The sequence below is a fragment of the Salvelinus alpinus genome, chromosome 14, assembly GCF_045679555.1.
Source record: "Salvelinus alpinus chromosome 14, SLU_Salpinus.1, whole genome shotgun sequence".
Classification (NCBI taxonomy): Eukaryota; Metazoa; Chordata; class Actinopteri; order Salmoniformes; family Salmonidae; genus Salvelinus; species Salvelinus alpinus.
This window is the reverse complement of record NC_092099.1, coordinates 39494542-39511501: the sequence shown is the minus strand read 5'-3', so window position 1 is coordinate 39511501 and position 16960 is coordinate 39494542. Positions and strand designations below refer to the sequence as shown.

Here is a 16960-nt window from a genome sequence, read left to right as displayed (position 1 = left end):
CAGTTGCATACATTCATCAGCATTTCTCTGTCAGAGGTTGCTTGTTGTGAGCGCTGAGGGAACTTTATGCTCTTGTTTTTTGCACATTATTTGCAAATGTACACAGCTTTTCCTTCTACATTAGCTGCAGTGAAATCTTTCCAAACATCAGATGGCATGTTCCTGCTAAGATTAGGGGGAAAAAAGTAAAATAAAACAAATACAATTCCATGAATAGATAAATGGTTAAGCAGTTAGATTAAACAACTCCTTTTTAAGATAAATGTTTTAAAATGAAACATGTATGGAAACAGGTGAATTAACACTCCTCAGGTTGCAGGCTCAAGCAAGCTAAAACCCACATGGTAGCAAAAACTAACTAGCAGAAATTGTTAAAAGTTCGAAATGATTTAAACATACTTTGTTGTAGGCTACTATTTACTAGTTAACAAAAAAATGATGTATGTCATATAAAATATATTCACCCCACCCGGTATTGTAATAAAAACTTACCAGAAAGCATGTACTCCTTTTGCTCAGTCCATGTAGTAGTGTGGGCTCCATAGCATTTCATTAGTGTGCAAGTTCTTGAGAATCAGCTGTACATGTGATGGAAGAATGCACTGTGCATGCAGAGGGTTGCAATTCCATTGAATTGGGGATAGTTTAGCCTAAATATACCGCAATACCCAGAATTGCCTTATGTGTATCCCACAAAAAAAGGTTCACTGTTATAAGCTAACCTTTTTGATGAATTTAAGCAAAATTCTCAAAATTCCAGGGCTTAACTTCCCATGGAAAATGTTCCAGAAAGTTTCTGACCCTTTGCAACTCTACTCACCAGTCACAAATACCATGAGTTCATTTTGCATGATGTGCGGTAGCGGACAGCCGGAGTCACAATTCTAGTTGGACAGCTGGACACTGATTGGTTGTTTGATGGTCAAGTGGTTTGACCTCATGTGGCAGGTTGGCTCAGAATACATCAGCCAAAGGGGTGGGAAGGAGCTGGTGCTTGTGTGTGTGTGAGGACGCTCGCATGTTATTTGATGCTGATAAGGTGGCGGTCGTTAACTGAGCGCTGAAGGAACAATTACCTATATATTCTCCCCTTCTATCTTCTCTCTTTCTCCTTCCATTTCTTTTTTCCCCCTCTCTTTTCTCTCTCACCTTCCCTTCTCTCTTCCCCACTGCTCATCATGTTGATGTGCTGTAGTGGGTGGCGCCCGGGGCCTTGGCGACGGAGGTTAGCAACAGCAGATTTACTCAAGTTTACCCTGCCTGCCTGCTAGTCGTCTGCAAGGCAAAAGAGACAATCTGTCATGATGCCACAAGACAAGTGCAACCCTTCCCCATCACACACTATCAATACATTTAGTCTACACACACACACACACAGGGATGATCACACGCTGCCTCAGTCTTGTATAACTAATCTTTTGGGGACAGACACACAATTCAGTCACACAAAATCCTATTTTCCCTAACCATTGCCCTAACCCTAAAACTAACCCTAAACCTAATTCTACCCTAAATCTGTAGAAATAGAATTTGACCCTGTGGGGACTAACAAAATGTCCCCAGTTGGTCCAATTTTTGTTAATTTACTATTCTTGTGGGGACTTCTGGTCTCCACAAGTATAGTTAAACATGTCCACAACAAGCACAAACACAAAGACACACCCTGGTCCTCTAAGTCTGAAATAATTTGGATTGATTGGTACACAGAGCTGCACTTTTTATCTCAATATCAAATATTTTCTGTGTGACAATTAAGTATCTTACTGTCATAGTTTTCAACAAAACAATTCAAAAATGAACAAAAATAGCTTCTTAGCAAAGAGCAATTTCTCAAGCAAGAATTTTGTTAGGACTGTCTGAGTGGGGAGGGGAAAACTAGCTGTTATTGGCAGAGGTTTGGGAACTCTTTCTTATTGGTCTAAATAATTTACCACCTGGTGATGTCACCACTCAACTCAAACCAACTCACAGGCAGAAATGTCAGGCAGTTATTTCAAACTGCTATTACACTAAAATGGTATTATCCTAATACTTCACAATTTCACAGTATTATTCCAACCTCATAGTGTAGACAGGCAGACATGCATACAGTTGAAGTCGGAAGTTTACATACACTTAGGTTGGAGTCATTAAAACTCGTTTTTCAACCACTCCACAAATTTCTTGTTAACAAATTATAGTTTTGGTAAGTCGGTTTGAACATCTACTTTGTGCATGACACAAGTAATTTTTCCAACAATTGTTTACAAACAGATTATTTCACAAATAATTCACTGTATCACAATTCCAGTGGGTCAGAAGTTTACATACACTAGGTTGACTGTGCCTTTAAACAGCTTGGAAAATTGCAGAAAATGATATCATGGCTTTAGAAGCTTCTGATAGGCTAATTGACATCATTTGAGTCAATTGAAGGTGTACCTGTGGATGTATTTCAAGGCCTACCTTCAAACTCAGTGCCTCTGCTTGACATCATGGGGAAATCAGCCAAGACCTCAGAAAAAAATTTGTAGACCTCCACAATTCTGGTTCATCCTTGGGAGCTATATTCAAACGCCTGAAGGTACCATGTTCATCTGTACAAACAATAGTATGCAAGTATAAAAACCATTGGACCACGCAGATGTCATACCGCTCAGGAAGTAGATGTGTTCTGTCTCCTCGAGATGAACGTACTTTGGTGTGAAAAGTGCAAATCAATCCCAGAACAACAGCAAAGAACCTTGTGAAGATGCTGGAGGAAACAGGTACAAAAGTATCTATATCCACAGTAAAACAAATCTTATATCGACACAACCTGAAAGGCCGCTCAGCAAGGAAGAAGCCACTGCTCCAAAACTGCCATTAAAAAAGCCAGACTACGGTTTGCATCTGCACATGGGGACAAAGATTGTGCTTTTTGGAGAAATGTCTTCTCGTCTGATGACACAAAAATAGAACTGTTTGGCCATAATGATCATCGTTATGTTTGGAGGAAGAGTGGGGAGGCTTGGAAGCCGAAGAACACCATCCCAACCGTGAAGCATGGGGGTGGCAGCATCATGTTGTGGGGGTGCTTTGCTGCAGGAGGAACTGGTGCTCTTCACAAAATAGATGGCATCATGAGGCAGGGAAATTATGTGGATATATTGAAGTAACATCTCAAGACATCAGTCAGGAAGTTAATGCTTGGTTGCAAATGGGTCTTCCAAATGGACAATGACCCCAAGCATACTTCCAAAGTTGTGAGTGGAGTGGCCATCACAAAGCCCTGACCTCAATCCCATAGAAAACTTGTGGGCAGAACTGAAAAAGCATTTGTGAGCAAGGAGGCTTATAAACCTGACTCAGTTACACCAGCTCTGTCAGGAGGAATGGGACAAAATTCACCCAACTTATTGTGGGACGCTTGTGGAAGTCTACCCGAAATGTTTGCCCCAAGTTAAAAAATATAAAGGCAATGCTACCAAGTACTAATTGAATGCATGTAAACTTCTGACCCACTGGGAATTGGATGAAATAAAAGCTGAAATTAATCATTCTCTACTATTATTCTGACATTTCACATTCTTAAAATAAAGTGGTGATCCTAACTGACGTAAAGCAGGACATTTTTACTAGGATTAAATGTCAGGAGTTGTGAAACTGAGTTTAAATGTATTTGGCTAAGGTGTATGTAAACTTCTGACTTCATGCATACATACATACATGCAGTGGCAAGAAAAAGTATTTGAACCCTTTGGAAATATTTCTGCATAAATTGGTCATCAAATTTGATCTGATCTTCATCTAGGTCACTACAATAGACAAACACATTCTGCTTAAACTAATAAAACACAAACAATTATATGTTTTCATGTCTTTATTGAACACACCTTGTAAACATTCACAGTGCAGGGTGGGAAAAGTATGTAAGTCCTTGGATTTAATAACTGGTTGACCCTCCTTTTGGCAACAATAACCTCAACCAAATGTTTTCTGTAGTTGCGAATCAGACCTGCACAACGGTCAGGAGGAGTTTTGTACCATTCCTCTTTACAAAACTGTTTCAGTTCAGCAATATTCTCTTGATGTCTGGTGTGAACTGCTCTCTTGAGGTCATGCCGCAGCATCTCAATCGGGTTGAGGTCAGGACTCTGACTGGGCCACTCCAGAAGGCGTATTTTCTTCTGTGTTTTGGGTCATTGACCTTCAATTGGTGGACAGATAGCCTAACATTCTCCTGCAAAATGTCTTGATAAACTTGGGAAATCATTCTTCTGTTTACGATAGCAAGCTGTCCAGGCCCTGAGGCAGCAAAGCAGCCCCAATGATGCTCCCTCCACCATACTTTACAGTTGGGATGAGGTTTTGATGTTTGTTTGCTTTGCCTTTTTTTTCTCCACACATAGTGTTGTGTGTTCCTTCCAAACAACTCAACTGTAGTTTCATCTGTCCACAGAATATTTTGCTAGTAGCGCTGTGTACGCACTGTACGTACGTACGTACATACATACATACATAAACTCAGCAAAAAAAAAGAAACGTCCTCTCACTGTCAACTGCTTTTATTTTTAGCAAACTTAACATTTGTATGAACATAACAAGATTCAACAACTGAGACATAAACTGAATAAGTTCCACAGACATGTGACTAACAGAAATTTAATAATTTGTTCCTGAACAAAGGGGGGGGGGGGGGGGGGTCAAAATCAAAAGTAACAGTTGGTATCTGGTGTGGCCACCAGCTGCATTAAGTACTGCGGTGCATCTCCTCCTCATGGACTGCACCAAATTTGCCAGTTCTTGCAGTGAGATGTTACCCCACTCTTCCACCAAGGCACCTGCAAGTTCCCGGACATTTCTGGGGGGAATGGCCCTAGCCCTCAACCTCCGATCCAACAGGTCCCAGACGTGCTCAGTGTGATTGAGATCCGGGCTCTTTGCTGGCCATGGCAGAACACTGACATTCCTGTCTTGCAGGAAATCACGCACAGATTGAGCAGTATGGCTGTTGGCATTGTCATGCTGGAGGGTCTTGTCAGGATGAGCCTTGTCAGTCTTGTCAGGATGAGGAGGATGTCTTCCCTGTAACGCACAGAGTTGAGATTGTCTGCAATGACAACAAGCTCAGTCCGATGATGCTGTGACACCACCCCAGACCATGACGGACCCTCCACCTCCAAATCGATCCCTCTCCAGAATACAGGCTTCGGTGTAACGCTCATTCCTTCAACGAAAACCGCGACTCGTCAGTGAAGAGAACTTTTTGCCAGTACTGTCTGGTCCAGTGACGGTGAGTTTGTGCCCATAGACGTTGTTGCCTGTGTAATAGCCTTTCTCAGCCTATTGCGGACAGTCTGAGCACTGGTGGAGGGATTTTGCGTTCCTGGTGTAACTCTGGCAATTGTTGTTGCCATCTTGTACCTGTCCCGCAGGTGTGATGTTCGGATGTACCGATCCTGTGCAGGTGTTGTTACACGTGGTCTGCCACTGCGAGAACAATCAGCTGTCCGTCCTTTCTCCCTGCGTCTCACAGTACGGACATTGCAATTTATTGCCCTGGCCACATCTGCAGTCCTCATGCCTCCTTGCAGCATCCCTAAGGCACGTTCACGCAGATGAGCAGGGACGCTGGGCATCTTTCTTTTGGTGTTTTTCAGAATCAGTAGAAAGGCCTCTTTAGTGTCCTAAGTTTTCATCACTGTGACCTTAATTGGGAAACAGTGTTTAAAATCTTTGCAATGAAGATCTGTGAAGTTATTCCGATTTTTACGAATTATCTTTGAAAGACCGGCTCCTGAAAAAGGGACGTTTTATTTTTTTGATGAGTTTACATGCATACATTACCAGTGAAACGTTTGGGGACACCTACTCATTCAAGGGTTTTTGTTTATTTTTACTATTGTGGAATAATAGTGAAGACATCAAAATCATGAAATAACACATACAGAATCATATAGTAACCAAATAAGTGTTAAACAGATATATTTCATATTTGAGATTCTTTAATGTAGCCGCTCTTTGACTTGATGACAGCTTTGCACACTCTTGGCATTCTCTCAACCAGCTTCATGAGGAATGCTTTAACAACAGTCTTGAAGGAGTTCTCCCATATGCTGAGCACTTGTTGGCTGCTTTTCCTTCACTCTGCGGTCCAACTCCTCCCAAACCATCTCAATTGGGTTGAGGCCAGGTCATTTGATGCAGCACTCCCTCACTCTCCTTGGTCAAATAGCCCTAACACTGTCTGGAGGTTTGTGCTGGGTCATTGTCCCGTTGAAAAATAAAAATGATACTCCCACTAAGCACAAACCAGATGGGATGGTATATTGCTGCAGAATGTTGTGGTTGCCATGCTGGTTAAGTGTGCCTTGAATTCTAAATAGATCACTGACAGTTTCACCCGCAAAGCACCATCACACTACATCCATGCTTCATGGTGGGAACCACACATGCAGAGATCATCCGTTCACCAACTCTGCTTCTCACAAAGACGTGGCGGTTGGATCCAAAAATCTCAAATTTGGACTCATCAGACCAAAGGACAGATTAAACAGATCGCTCGATACATTCAGCTTGTCAATTCTTCTTACAAAAACAAGTAGTGATGAAGTCAATCTCTCTTCTACTTTGAGCCATGAGAGATTGACATGCATATCATTGTTAGCTTCCTGTATAATTTTAATGGCCAGCCGTGCTGCCCTATTCTGAGCCAATTATAATTTTCCTAAATCCCTCTTTTTGGCACCTTACAACATGACTGAACAGTAGTCCAGGTGCGTCAACTAGGGCCTGTATGACCTGCCTTGTTGATAGCGTTAAGAAGGCAGAGAAGCGGTTTATTATGGAAAAACTTCTCCCAATCTTAGCTAATGTTGTATCAATATGTTTTGACCATGACAGTTTACAATCCAGGGATACTCCAAGAAGTTTAGTCACCTCAACTTGCTCAATTTCCACATTATTCATTACAAGATTTAGTTGAGGTTTAGGGTTTAGTGAATGGTTTGTCCCAAATACAATGCTTTTAGTTTTTGATTGCACTCTGGCTTTAACTTGCAAGCCCTACCCAACAGGGCAGTATTCAATATAAAAAGGTATAGCATAAACTAAAACAAATTGAAAACATGAGAGATGGATATTTTTTTGTGCAAAAAAAATTACGATTAACAACAAAAGAGTGTGTGTGTGTGTGTGTGCACGCTCACTTACCGGAGATGGAGGCACGTCTTGTCTGTCAATGCAGATGACGTGTCTTTCCCGGCACTCCCAGACACAAGGTATTTTTGGGCATTCACAGCTGATCGCCCAGCTGCACTGAGAACTGCACAGAGCCATGCGTCGGGTGTTTCTGGTTCCTCTTCTGTCTGTCATCGTCTTGGCTTGGATCCTCACACATCATATATGTATCAGGATCAATAAAAGATGATCTCAATGGGGTATTTACTTACAGATATAACAACTGACAAAACATCTGGCCTATTCATTTATAGCAAGGTTTGTCTTATGTAGATGGAGGAAGTTTGAGAATAAATGTATTTTTTTATTTCAAAATTTTTTGACAAAACACTGTGCAACTACTGTACTCTGCATCCAGATCGGAATTGATAAATTAATGGATTTTTCCTTATTAGTATGAAAGGCTTGGTTTCAGTGGTTACCCGCACCCCTTAGATACACACACTACACCACCTACCCAAAGCAATTTTCTATGCTTTTCTCATCCTTTCACTGGGAATGTGTGTGTGTGTTTTTGTACATGTGCGCGTCTGCAGTATTTGTGCGTCTATCTGTGTGGGGGTAGATGCGCGGGGGGGGGTTATGAATCCAATTGAAATATTTTATGGACCAGTGGACCTATTAATTGTCCCCCAGGTGTTATCTTTGCTGACGCCTAATCTTTATGCACCAACCTGTTCTGCTTCTCCTCCCTCTTCTCCTCCTTTTTCTCATCCCTTCTTCCCCTCCTCCAGGAACGTGCTGTTTCACTTTGTCTTCTGTGTCTCAGTGTCTCGCGCTGCATTGCTGTTCACTGGATCCTCATAGCCCTATGTCAATCCATGCACTAATATATTGTATCATATTGTCACCAATGAGTGAGTTTGTTACCATCCATGTCTGTATAACCCTAATCTTGGCACCCAGAATGATGCATTGCTGGCCGGCTGCTAGATGGTACTAGTCTGTGTATCCGGATTCCCAGACAGTTTTGACATGGTTCAGGTTTGTGACAGAGACAGTCTGTATCTCTGTCTAACAGGAATATGTTTGGCCTTCGCCCTGTGGACTATGCCGTGAGCCCAGAGATGCAGTCAATCCTTCTGGCAGCCTCTGAAGGACCCCACCCAGTCAACTCACCTCTCAGTCCTCCACCCAGCCTCAATAAGGTATGCCCATCAGCACATCATTATTCTCACACAAAAGCAATGTTACATCAACCATTACCTTCTAGCTCTGCGTTAACTTTTCACAAATTATACGACTATGAAAAGAGCAGGAAGTTGTTTTATTTTATACCTTTTTTATTTATTATATACAGTAAGTTGCAAGAGTGAAGCAACATAAAATGTGTAATTTAAAACCCATGGTGTGTGTCTGTTGTGTTACAGGCCAGTGAAGTTGTGAGATGGGAGGAACAGGTAGTTGTACTGGGCAGTAAACTGTCCCAGTCCCAACAGACCCAGCTGGCCAAACTGAGACATCTCCTGGGAGGAAAGAGAGCAGATGCCTTCTCTTGCTCTGGTAACTTACCTGTCCACTATACCTGTACCCATCTACCTGTACACTGCCACCTACTACAACACATTTGATACTAGCCTGCTCCCAGATCTGTTAGTTCTGTCGTGCCAAATACTATGGCAAACATTTGTTTGGCATGTCCACGACCAAATAGGAGTTGGCAATGCAGCACAAAGAGATTTGGGTCCAGACACATTTTGGGACTTAATTCCTGGTTACTCCCAACCACTCTAGGTTTGATTAAGAAACAGAAGGCTCACATTTGTAGTATTGTGAAAGGGTTGCAACATCACTTATTACATACAAGTAGCTACCTTTTTGGAGCTTTGCAAATCTTAGTGATACAGAGTAACAGGGAAGGCAGTTTCTTAGCTCTTTGGTAATGGCAGTTGGGACAGAGGACAGGGCTGGAAAGTAATTTCTCATAAGCTGTTTGTGATTTCTGTTGTGATGAACGTTAGACTACAGTATTCCAATGAACAGAAAATGGAAGTGTTTGTCTGTCTACGGGGCTTTGGGTAGTAAAGACTTCAGTGTCTCCTATTATTTAAAGTGAAAGCAGAGCAAAGCTCCACAGCATGTAAACCACAGAGTTTAGCCCCGAGATACAATTAAGGTCATTTTGCAGCCTGTCAGCCACAGAGCCTTGTTGACTGCAGAGGCAAAAAGAATGTCAAAAAAAAAAAAAGGATCATGCATAAGTCTCATTGTCTAAGCCTGGTGTGAATGAGGCTGATTCTACCCATGCCTGTGTTGCAATCACTCACAACAAAGACATTGCCATTATTTTATTCAAATAATGTTTTGGAGAAGGCTATTCTATTGAAATTGTATTCAACTGTCTATTTATTTAGTAGGCCTAAATTTATATTACATTTTCATAACTAGGCCTAATTATCAGATTGTAACTGTTATAAACAGATACGAAACCAATTGATTGCACTGGCATGCACTTGATGTGTACTAACCCAACCCATGCAATGGCAGACATTCGTTGATATGTGCTGTATCCATCACTACCCATGCACTAAAACACATCTTTGGATGACATCCAGTTTTTCTTCTCCCATTCCTCTAGTCACCCATGTGGTGGTACCAGACGGGCCGATGCCCACCACACTGTCCACTCTCCTGGGCCTCCTGAATGGCTGCTGGGTCCTCAACTTTAGCTGTAAGAAACTTTCACCTCTGCCTCCTAGGCCTACAGTAGCCTGTCCTACAACTCTGCCTCTTACCATATCTTCAGCCTCTATGAACTTATGTCTAAGTATCTTATTATTCTTATACAGGATGCGTCCTAAATGGCACCTTTTTCCCTCATACATTAACTGTGGCCTTTGACCTTGGTTCTGTACTGCTTCTTTCAAATGTGTGTCTATGTATGGTTAATGTATTCTAATGAGAAATATAATTATACTGTAAAACTGTCCATATATTGTGTTATATACTGTACATGGATACATTGGGCATTAATAGTATATAATTTCAAACCCTTACATTTTTACATGATCGATGATGTCAGGCATTCAGAGTTATCCCCTACCCTCTGTTTCAAGCTTTAAAGCAGTATGGATTCATACTCCATAACAATCTAGATGGAGAAATATGCCTACTTTTTATTCATCTTCCCTTGCATTATCTCCTGTTTCCTTGGTTTTGGAAGAAATGTGTTTGCTTTTGTGCTTTGTCTTTTATCATCTTCTTTATTCTATGCAATGCAGTGTCCTGAGAGGCATGAAGGGTTTGTTCAACAGGATATTGTAGATATTAAATATACGTGTCGGGCATACAGGCAAATACAGTGGATTGAAATAGGGGGGTTTGAGAATTGTCAGCGGACCTAGACGTCAAAATTGGTAGAAATCAAAGAAAGAAACTCTCTTCTCTTGTGTTTGTTTCCTACAGAGGTGAATTTATAAGTGGAAACTTTACAATTTCCATGCAGTTATTTTTTTGCCGTTTATTCCTAGCGGCAACAATAAAATATACTAGATATTCACAGGCAGTCTACCTCAAAAAGGAAAAAGGTGACTGTCATCAAGGTGTCTGATGCCTTGGTGTGTGTGTCTGTCTGTTTAGGATTGAGAACATTTTTATTATTCCCAACACCTCTCTCTCCTCCACGGAGGATGAACACTTGACACAGCCTGTCTACCCTCAACAACAAGTGTGCCACACTCCATCCCTCTGTCCATGAACCCCAGTCTCTGGTGGTGGGGCTAACTAGCTGGCCCTATCGTCCGAAGCAGAGCGGAGTGGGAGCCTGGATTAACCCCGGTATCTCTTTCCCCCCCTCTCGAAATGAAAGCTGCAATTAAGGGGGATTAGTAAATGTAATTATGCTTGATGACTGCTATGGACACTGTTTGTGTGTGTCAGACAGTGTTGTGTGACTGTAGTGTGTGTATGTGGTCACATGGGAACTGCCCTCATGAGAAAATACATTGTAGCCGCCACTGCCGCGGTTAGGCAGTGATCAAGATGGCACTGTTGAATTGATAGCATATATCATCATGCCAAGCACAATGGCACCATGAGACATTCAAATGGCAACACTTGGTTACCTTGCAGATTGTCATTAAGCTTTAGGCCATGTTATTTGCATGTAGTAACTAATGTCCATAAATTACCTCAACTAACAGAAGTGTAATGCAACCCTCCATCCCCTTGAAAGCCTTCTTATTTTACTGTTGTCTGAAATTGTATTTTATTTCCTATATAGTGTGATATGTAGGGGATAGAGTGCCATTTCAGATGCAGCCAATGTTCATAAATGACCGCAAACAATGGAAAAGTTTAAAGCAACCCTCACTCCCCTCCCCTTGAAATGCTTCTTATTTTAGCCATGACTGCTGTTCATCTGTCATCCAAACCTCTCTCGGCATGAAGAGGTCTCCCAGTGCTGAGCAACACAACCCAAATATTGTTTTTGTTTTTACAATCGATAATGTAATAATGGAGCATTTACCTAGTCCCAGACAGTACTATTAAAGTTGTCTGGTACCGTTGGAGAAAACCTTCCTCTTTTCTGTGGCACCACAGGGAGGGGGAAAACATGTCTGCTTCCCAAATGGCACCCTCTAACCTACTGTATATAGTGCAGTATTTTTGCCCAGGATCCTACAGTCAAAATAAGTGCACTATGTAGGGAATAGGGTGCCATTTGGGATCAATCCTAGGGCCTTTTCATCTCCCTCTATGCAACTTCTCCTCTCCCGTTTTTGAAAAAGAATTGTGACATTATATTAAGAAATAAAAGGGGGCGCTAGATTAGAGTGAAGAGAAGAGAGGATTAAGGTGGATGTGTGTATTGAACTCCTGCCACTGGGGGCCATATGTAGTCAGTGGTTAGAAGCACTACTACTAGGCCAGATCCTGGTACTCAATTTATTCAAGTGCTATGTGGGGAAAATCACTGCTTTTTGTAAACGGTTCATTTCTTACACGTGGAGAGAAGGAGATACTACGCTAAAGCTTGCCGTATTTCAATCTGTGTTGCATCATTCGCCTATAGGGCAAGTGTGTTGAGGGCATTCTACTCTTCATCACACTTTCATTTCTCAAACGGTTTCTTCAAATCAAATTTTGTTGGTCACATACATGTGTTTAGCAGATGTTATTGTGGGTGTAGTGAAATGCTTGTGCTTCTAGTTCCGACAGTGCAGCAATGTCTAACAAGTAATATCTAATAATTTCGCAACATACCCAATACACACAAATCTATGTAAAGGAATGGAATGAAGAATATATAAATGGATGAGCAATGTCAGAGCGGCATAGACTAAGATACAGTAGAATAGTGTAGAATACAGTATAGACATATGAGATAAGTAATGCAAGTAAAGTGACACTTTATTATAGTGGCCAATTATTTCAACTCTATATAGGCTGTGCTAGTAATGGCTATTTAACAGTCCGATGGCCTTGAGATTGAAGCTGTTTTTCAGTCTCTTGTTCCCAGCTTTGATGCACCTGTACTGACCACGCCTTCTGGATGGTAGTGGGGTGAACAGGCAGTGGCCCGGTTGGTTGTTGTCCTTGATGATCTTTTTGGCATTCCTATTACATCGGGTGCTGTAGGTATCCTGGAGGGTAGGTATTTTGCCCCCGTTGATGTATTGTGCAGACCGCACCACCCTCTGAAGAGCCCTGCGGTTGTGGGCGATGCAGTTGCCGTACCAGGCAGTGATACAGCCCGACAGGATGCTCTCAATTGTGCATCTGTAAAAGTTTGTGAGGGTTTTAGGTAACAAGCCAAATTTCTTCAGCCTCCTGAGGTTGAAGAGGTGCTGTTGCGCCGCCTTCTCCACACTGTCTGTGTGGGTGGACCATTTCAGTTTATCTGTGATGTGTATGCCGAGGAACTTAACTTTCCACTTTCTCCACTGCTTTCCCGTCGATGTGGATAGGGTGGTGCTCCCTCTGCTGTTTCCACGATCATCTCCTTTGTTTTGTTGACGTTAAGTGAGGGGTTGTTTTCCTAACACCACACTCCCAGAGCCCTCACCTCCTCCCTGTAGACTGTCTCGTCATTGTTGGTAATCAAGCCTACTACTGTTGTGTCGTCTGCAAACTTGATGATTGAGTTGGAGGCGTGCTTGGCAACGCAGTCGGGTGAACAGGGAGTACAGGAGGGGGCTGAGCACACACCCTTGTGGGGCCCCAGTGTCAAGGATCACCTAACTAGTGTTGTTTCCCACCTTCACCTGGGGGCGGCCCGCACAGGGCGGGCTTCAGACCCAGGGCCTCAAGATTAATGATAGCTTGGCGGGTACTATGGTGTTGAATGCTGAACTATAGTCAATGAACAGCATTCTTACATATGTGTCCAGATGGGATAGGGCCGTGTGCAGTGTGATGGCGATTGCATCGTCTGTGGATCTATTGGGGCGGTAAGCTAACTGAAGTGGGTCTAGGGTGGCAGGTAAGGTGGAGGTGATATGATCCTTGACTAGTCTCTCAAAGCACTTCATGATGACAGAAGTGAGTGCAATGGGGCGATAATCATTTAGTTCAGTTACCTTTGCTTTCTTGGGTACAGGAACAATGGTGGCCATCTTGAAATATGTGAGGACAGCAGACTGGGATAGGGATTGATTGAATATGTCCGTAAACACACCAGCCAGCTGGTCTGCACATGCTCTGAGGACGTGGCTAGGGATGCCGTCTGGGCCGGCAGCCTTGCGAGGGTTAACACGTTTGAAATGTCTTACATTGGCCACGGAGAAGGATGCCCCCTGTCCTTGATAGCGGGCCGCGTCAGGGGCACTGTGTTATCCTCAAAGCGGGCAAAGAACATGTTCCCTTGGTTTTCCTTTTGTAGTCCGTGATTGTCTGTAGTCTGTGCCACATACGTCTCATGTCTGAACCGTTGAATTGCAACTCCACTTTGTCTCTATACTGACGTTTTGCCTGTTTGATTGCCTTGCGGAGTGAATGACTACTCTTTGTTCTGCCATGTTCCCAGTCACCTTGCCATGGATAAATGTGGGTACATAGGACATTTTCATGGTTATATACTCTAGCTATGATCTGTAAGTGTGGTAGGGATTTAGCAAATGGAAATCAGTTTTCCATTAAAACGATAAGGATTTCATAAAATTCCATATGAATTCACAATGCAGCTGTGCTACTGCCAGCAACAGTTTGGGTCTCAGTGTGTCCCTTTCAGATGGTTAAGCATTGCACCTATACTACCATTACTTTACCTCAATTCCACCTCGCTAAGTTTGCATTTCCTTCTGAAAGTATTGCCATACAGGACTTTGCTGCTTTCACTTGCCTTTCTCTGCCATTTTTCCAACTCTTAATGACGATGATGTAGTGGTGTAGCGTCTACTCCAAAATAATTGATTCCTTGTCTCCTTGCACGTCGACTCCCATTTCTGAGTGCTAGGAATCGACTCCTAAGATTCAGTATTGCTGGACTGGAGGAGTGATTAGTTGTCGTACCTTCGAGAACACAAAAACTCACATTTTTCATAGCTAGCAAGGGACAGAGCGAGAGGCGAGGGGCACAGTATAGGCAGGTCGGCCACCTGGCAGATAGTCCGAATGGTGCACTAGGATTATCTATCTGCAATCATTGGCTTGCAATGTCTCGCAACTTCAGTAAAGCAGGGGCCATCATCAATGAATAGGCTAGATTATTGAGATGAGCGAGATTCAACACTTGCCTCACATTATTGGCACATGTGCACAGGTTCGCTTCACGCTGTCTACAGCGTGGTAGCCAGGGCACCAGAGCCGGGCGCTTCAGGTTCGCTTCACGCTGTCTACAGCGTGGTAGCCAGGGCACCAGAGCCGGGCGCTTCAGGTTCGCTTCACGCTGTCTACAGCGTGGTAGCCAGGGCACCAGAGCCGGGCGCTTCAGGTTCGCTTCACGCTGTCTACAGCGTGGTAGCCAGGGCACCAGAGCCGGGCGCTTCAGGTTCGCTTCACGCTGTCTACAGCGTGGTAGCCAGGGCACCAGAGCCGGGCGCTTCAGGTTCGCTTCACGCTGTCTACAGCGTGGTAGCCAGGGCACCAGAGCCGGGCGCTTCAGGTTCGCTTCACGCTGTCTACAGCGTGGTAGCCAGGGCACCAGAGCCGGGCGCTTCAGGTTCGCTTCACGCTGTCTACAGCGTGGTAGCCAGGGCACCAGAGCCGGGCGCTTCAGGTTCGCTTCACGCTGTCTACAGCGTGGTAGCCAGGGCACCAGAGCCGGGCGCTTCAGGTTCGCTTCACGCTGTCTACAGCGTGGTAGCCAGGGCACCAGAGCCGGGCGCTTCAGGTTCGCTTCACGCTGTCTACAGCGTGGTAGCCAGGGCACCAGAGCCGGGCGCTTCAGGTTCGCTTCACGCTGTCTACAGCGTGGTAGCCAGGGCACCAGAGCCGGGCGCTTCAGGTTCGCTTCACGCTGTCTACAGCGTGGTAGCCAGGGCACCAGAGCCGGGCGCTTCAGGTTCGCTTCACGCTGTCTACAGCGTGGTAGCCAGGGCACCAGAGCCGGGCGCTTCAGGTTCGCTTCACGCTGTCTACAGCGTGGTAGCCAGGGCACCAGAGCCGGGCGCTTCAGGTTCGCTTCACGCTGTCTACAGCGTGGTAGCCAGGGCACCAGAGCCGGGCGCTTCAGGTTCGCTTCACGCTGTCTACAGCGTGGTAGCCAGGGCACCAGAGCCGGGCGCTTCAGGTTCGCTTCACGCTGTCTACAGCGTGGTAGCCAGGAACCCAGAGCCGGGCGCTTCAGGTTCGCTTCACGCTGTCTACAGCGTGGTAGCCAGGGCACCAGAGCCGGGCGCTTCAGGTTCGCTTCACGCTGTCTACAGCGTGGTAGCCAGGGCACCAGAGCCGGGCGCTTCAGGTTCGCTTCACGCTGTCTACAGCGTGGTAGCCAGGGCACCAGAGCCGGGCGCTTCAGGTTCGCTTCACGCTGTCTACAGCGTGGTAGCCAGGGCACCAGAGCCGGGCGCTTCAGAGCTCTTTAGTTTTTGCGGAAATTTACCCACTTCTGTTTACTTTCTGTGTCTACTTCATATAACAAAGTCTACATTCAAATGACACATTTATTTTTCTAATTAGGCTATAACACAAATATTTTGTGATAACTGCACTGATGAAAAAAATTGATTTAAAACGTTTTTGAGTTGGGGATTTCTCTTAACTTGAAGGATCCCATTTTGGTTTTTATATGTTCACAACCCTAGTGTGTGGTACTAACAGCCAATTTCGTGGGTTAATTTGACCGCAGGGATCTCATCTAGCTATAAAATAGGTTTTCAAGTTCTCTCCACTCATCTAAGCTACTGCTGTCCCCTTGTCCCTGTCTCTTTCTCTCTCCTCACACAGGGGTAGAGGCGTGCCTGCAGGCAGATAGCTGGATCGCCGAGAGTGACCATGAAGCAGGAGCAGGACCGCAACGCAGCCGCATTAACAGACACAGCCTGGTAGGTAACACACACACACCCCTGCAAACAAGAAACAAAACAAAGTGGAGGCAATGTACCGGCTTACTCTAAAACTCTGGAGAGTACCAGTTTACAGCAGGAAACAATTGAGTGCATTGATGCATTCAGTGGAAGGGCCTTCTGGCACCTGAATACACAGCCACTAAACTGAAGAGTTTTGGATTTAAAAAAAAGCTACAATGATGGAGTATGGCTCTTGGGTTGGAAAGCAACGTCATTACAATGCAACCCCAATGGAATAGAATGCAATGGAATGGAATAGAGGAGTACAATGCAATAGGGTTGGGTGATCTATCAAATTAATTCAAATGCAT

General features: G+C 44.2%; 1 protein-coding gene across 2 annotated transcripts in view; it reads left to right on the top strand.

Moving 5' to 3' along the window:
• Positions 1 to 16960, top strand: part of LOC139538906 (BRCA1-associated RING domain protein 1-like) — a 29976-nt gene that overhangs the window by 10126 nt on the left and 2890 nt on the right. For both annotated transcript variants that reach the window (XM_071341469.1, XM_071341470.1), the window contains 4 exons: positions 8222 to 8348; positions 8571 to 8703; positions 9779 to 9871; positions 16528 to 16625. In XM_071341469.1, coding sequence (XP_071197570.1) covers positions 8222 to 8348; positions 8571 to 8703; positions 9779 to 9871; positions 16528 to 16625 — 451 coding nt within the window. The remainder of the gene's footprint in view (positions 1 to 8221; positions 8349 to 8570; positions 8704 to 9778; positions 9872 to 16527; positions 16626 to 16960) is intronic.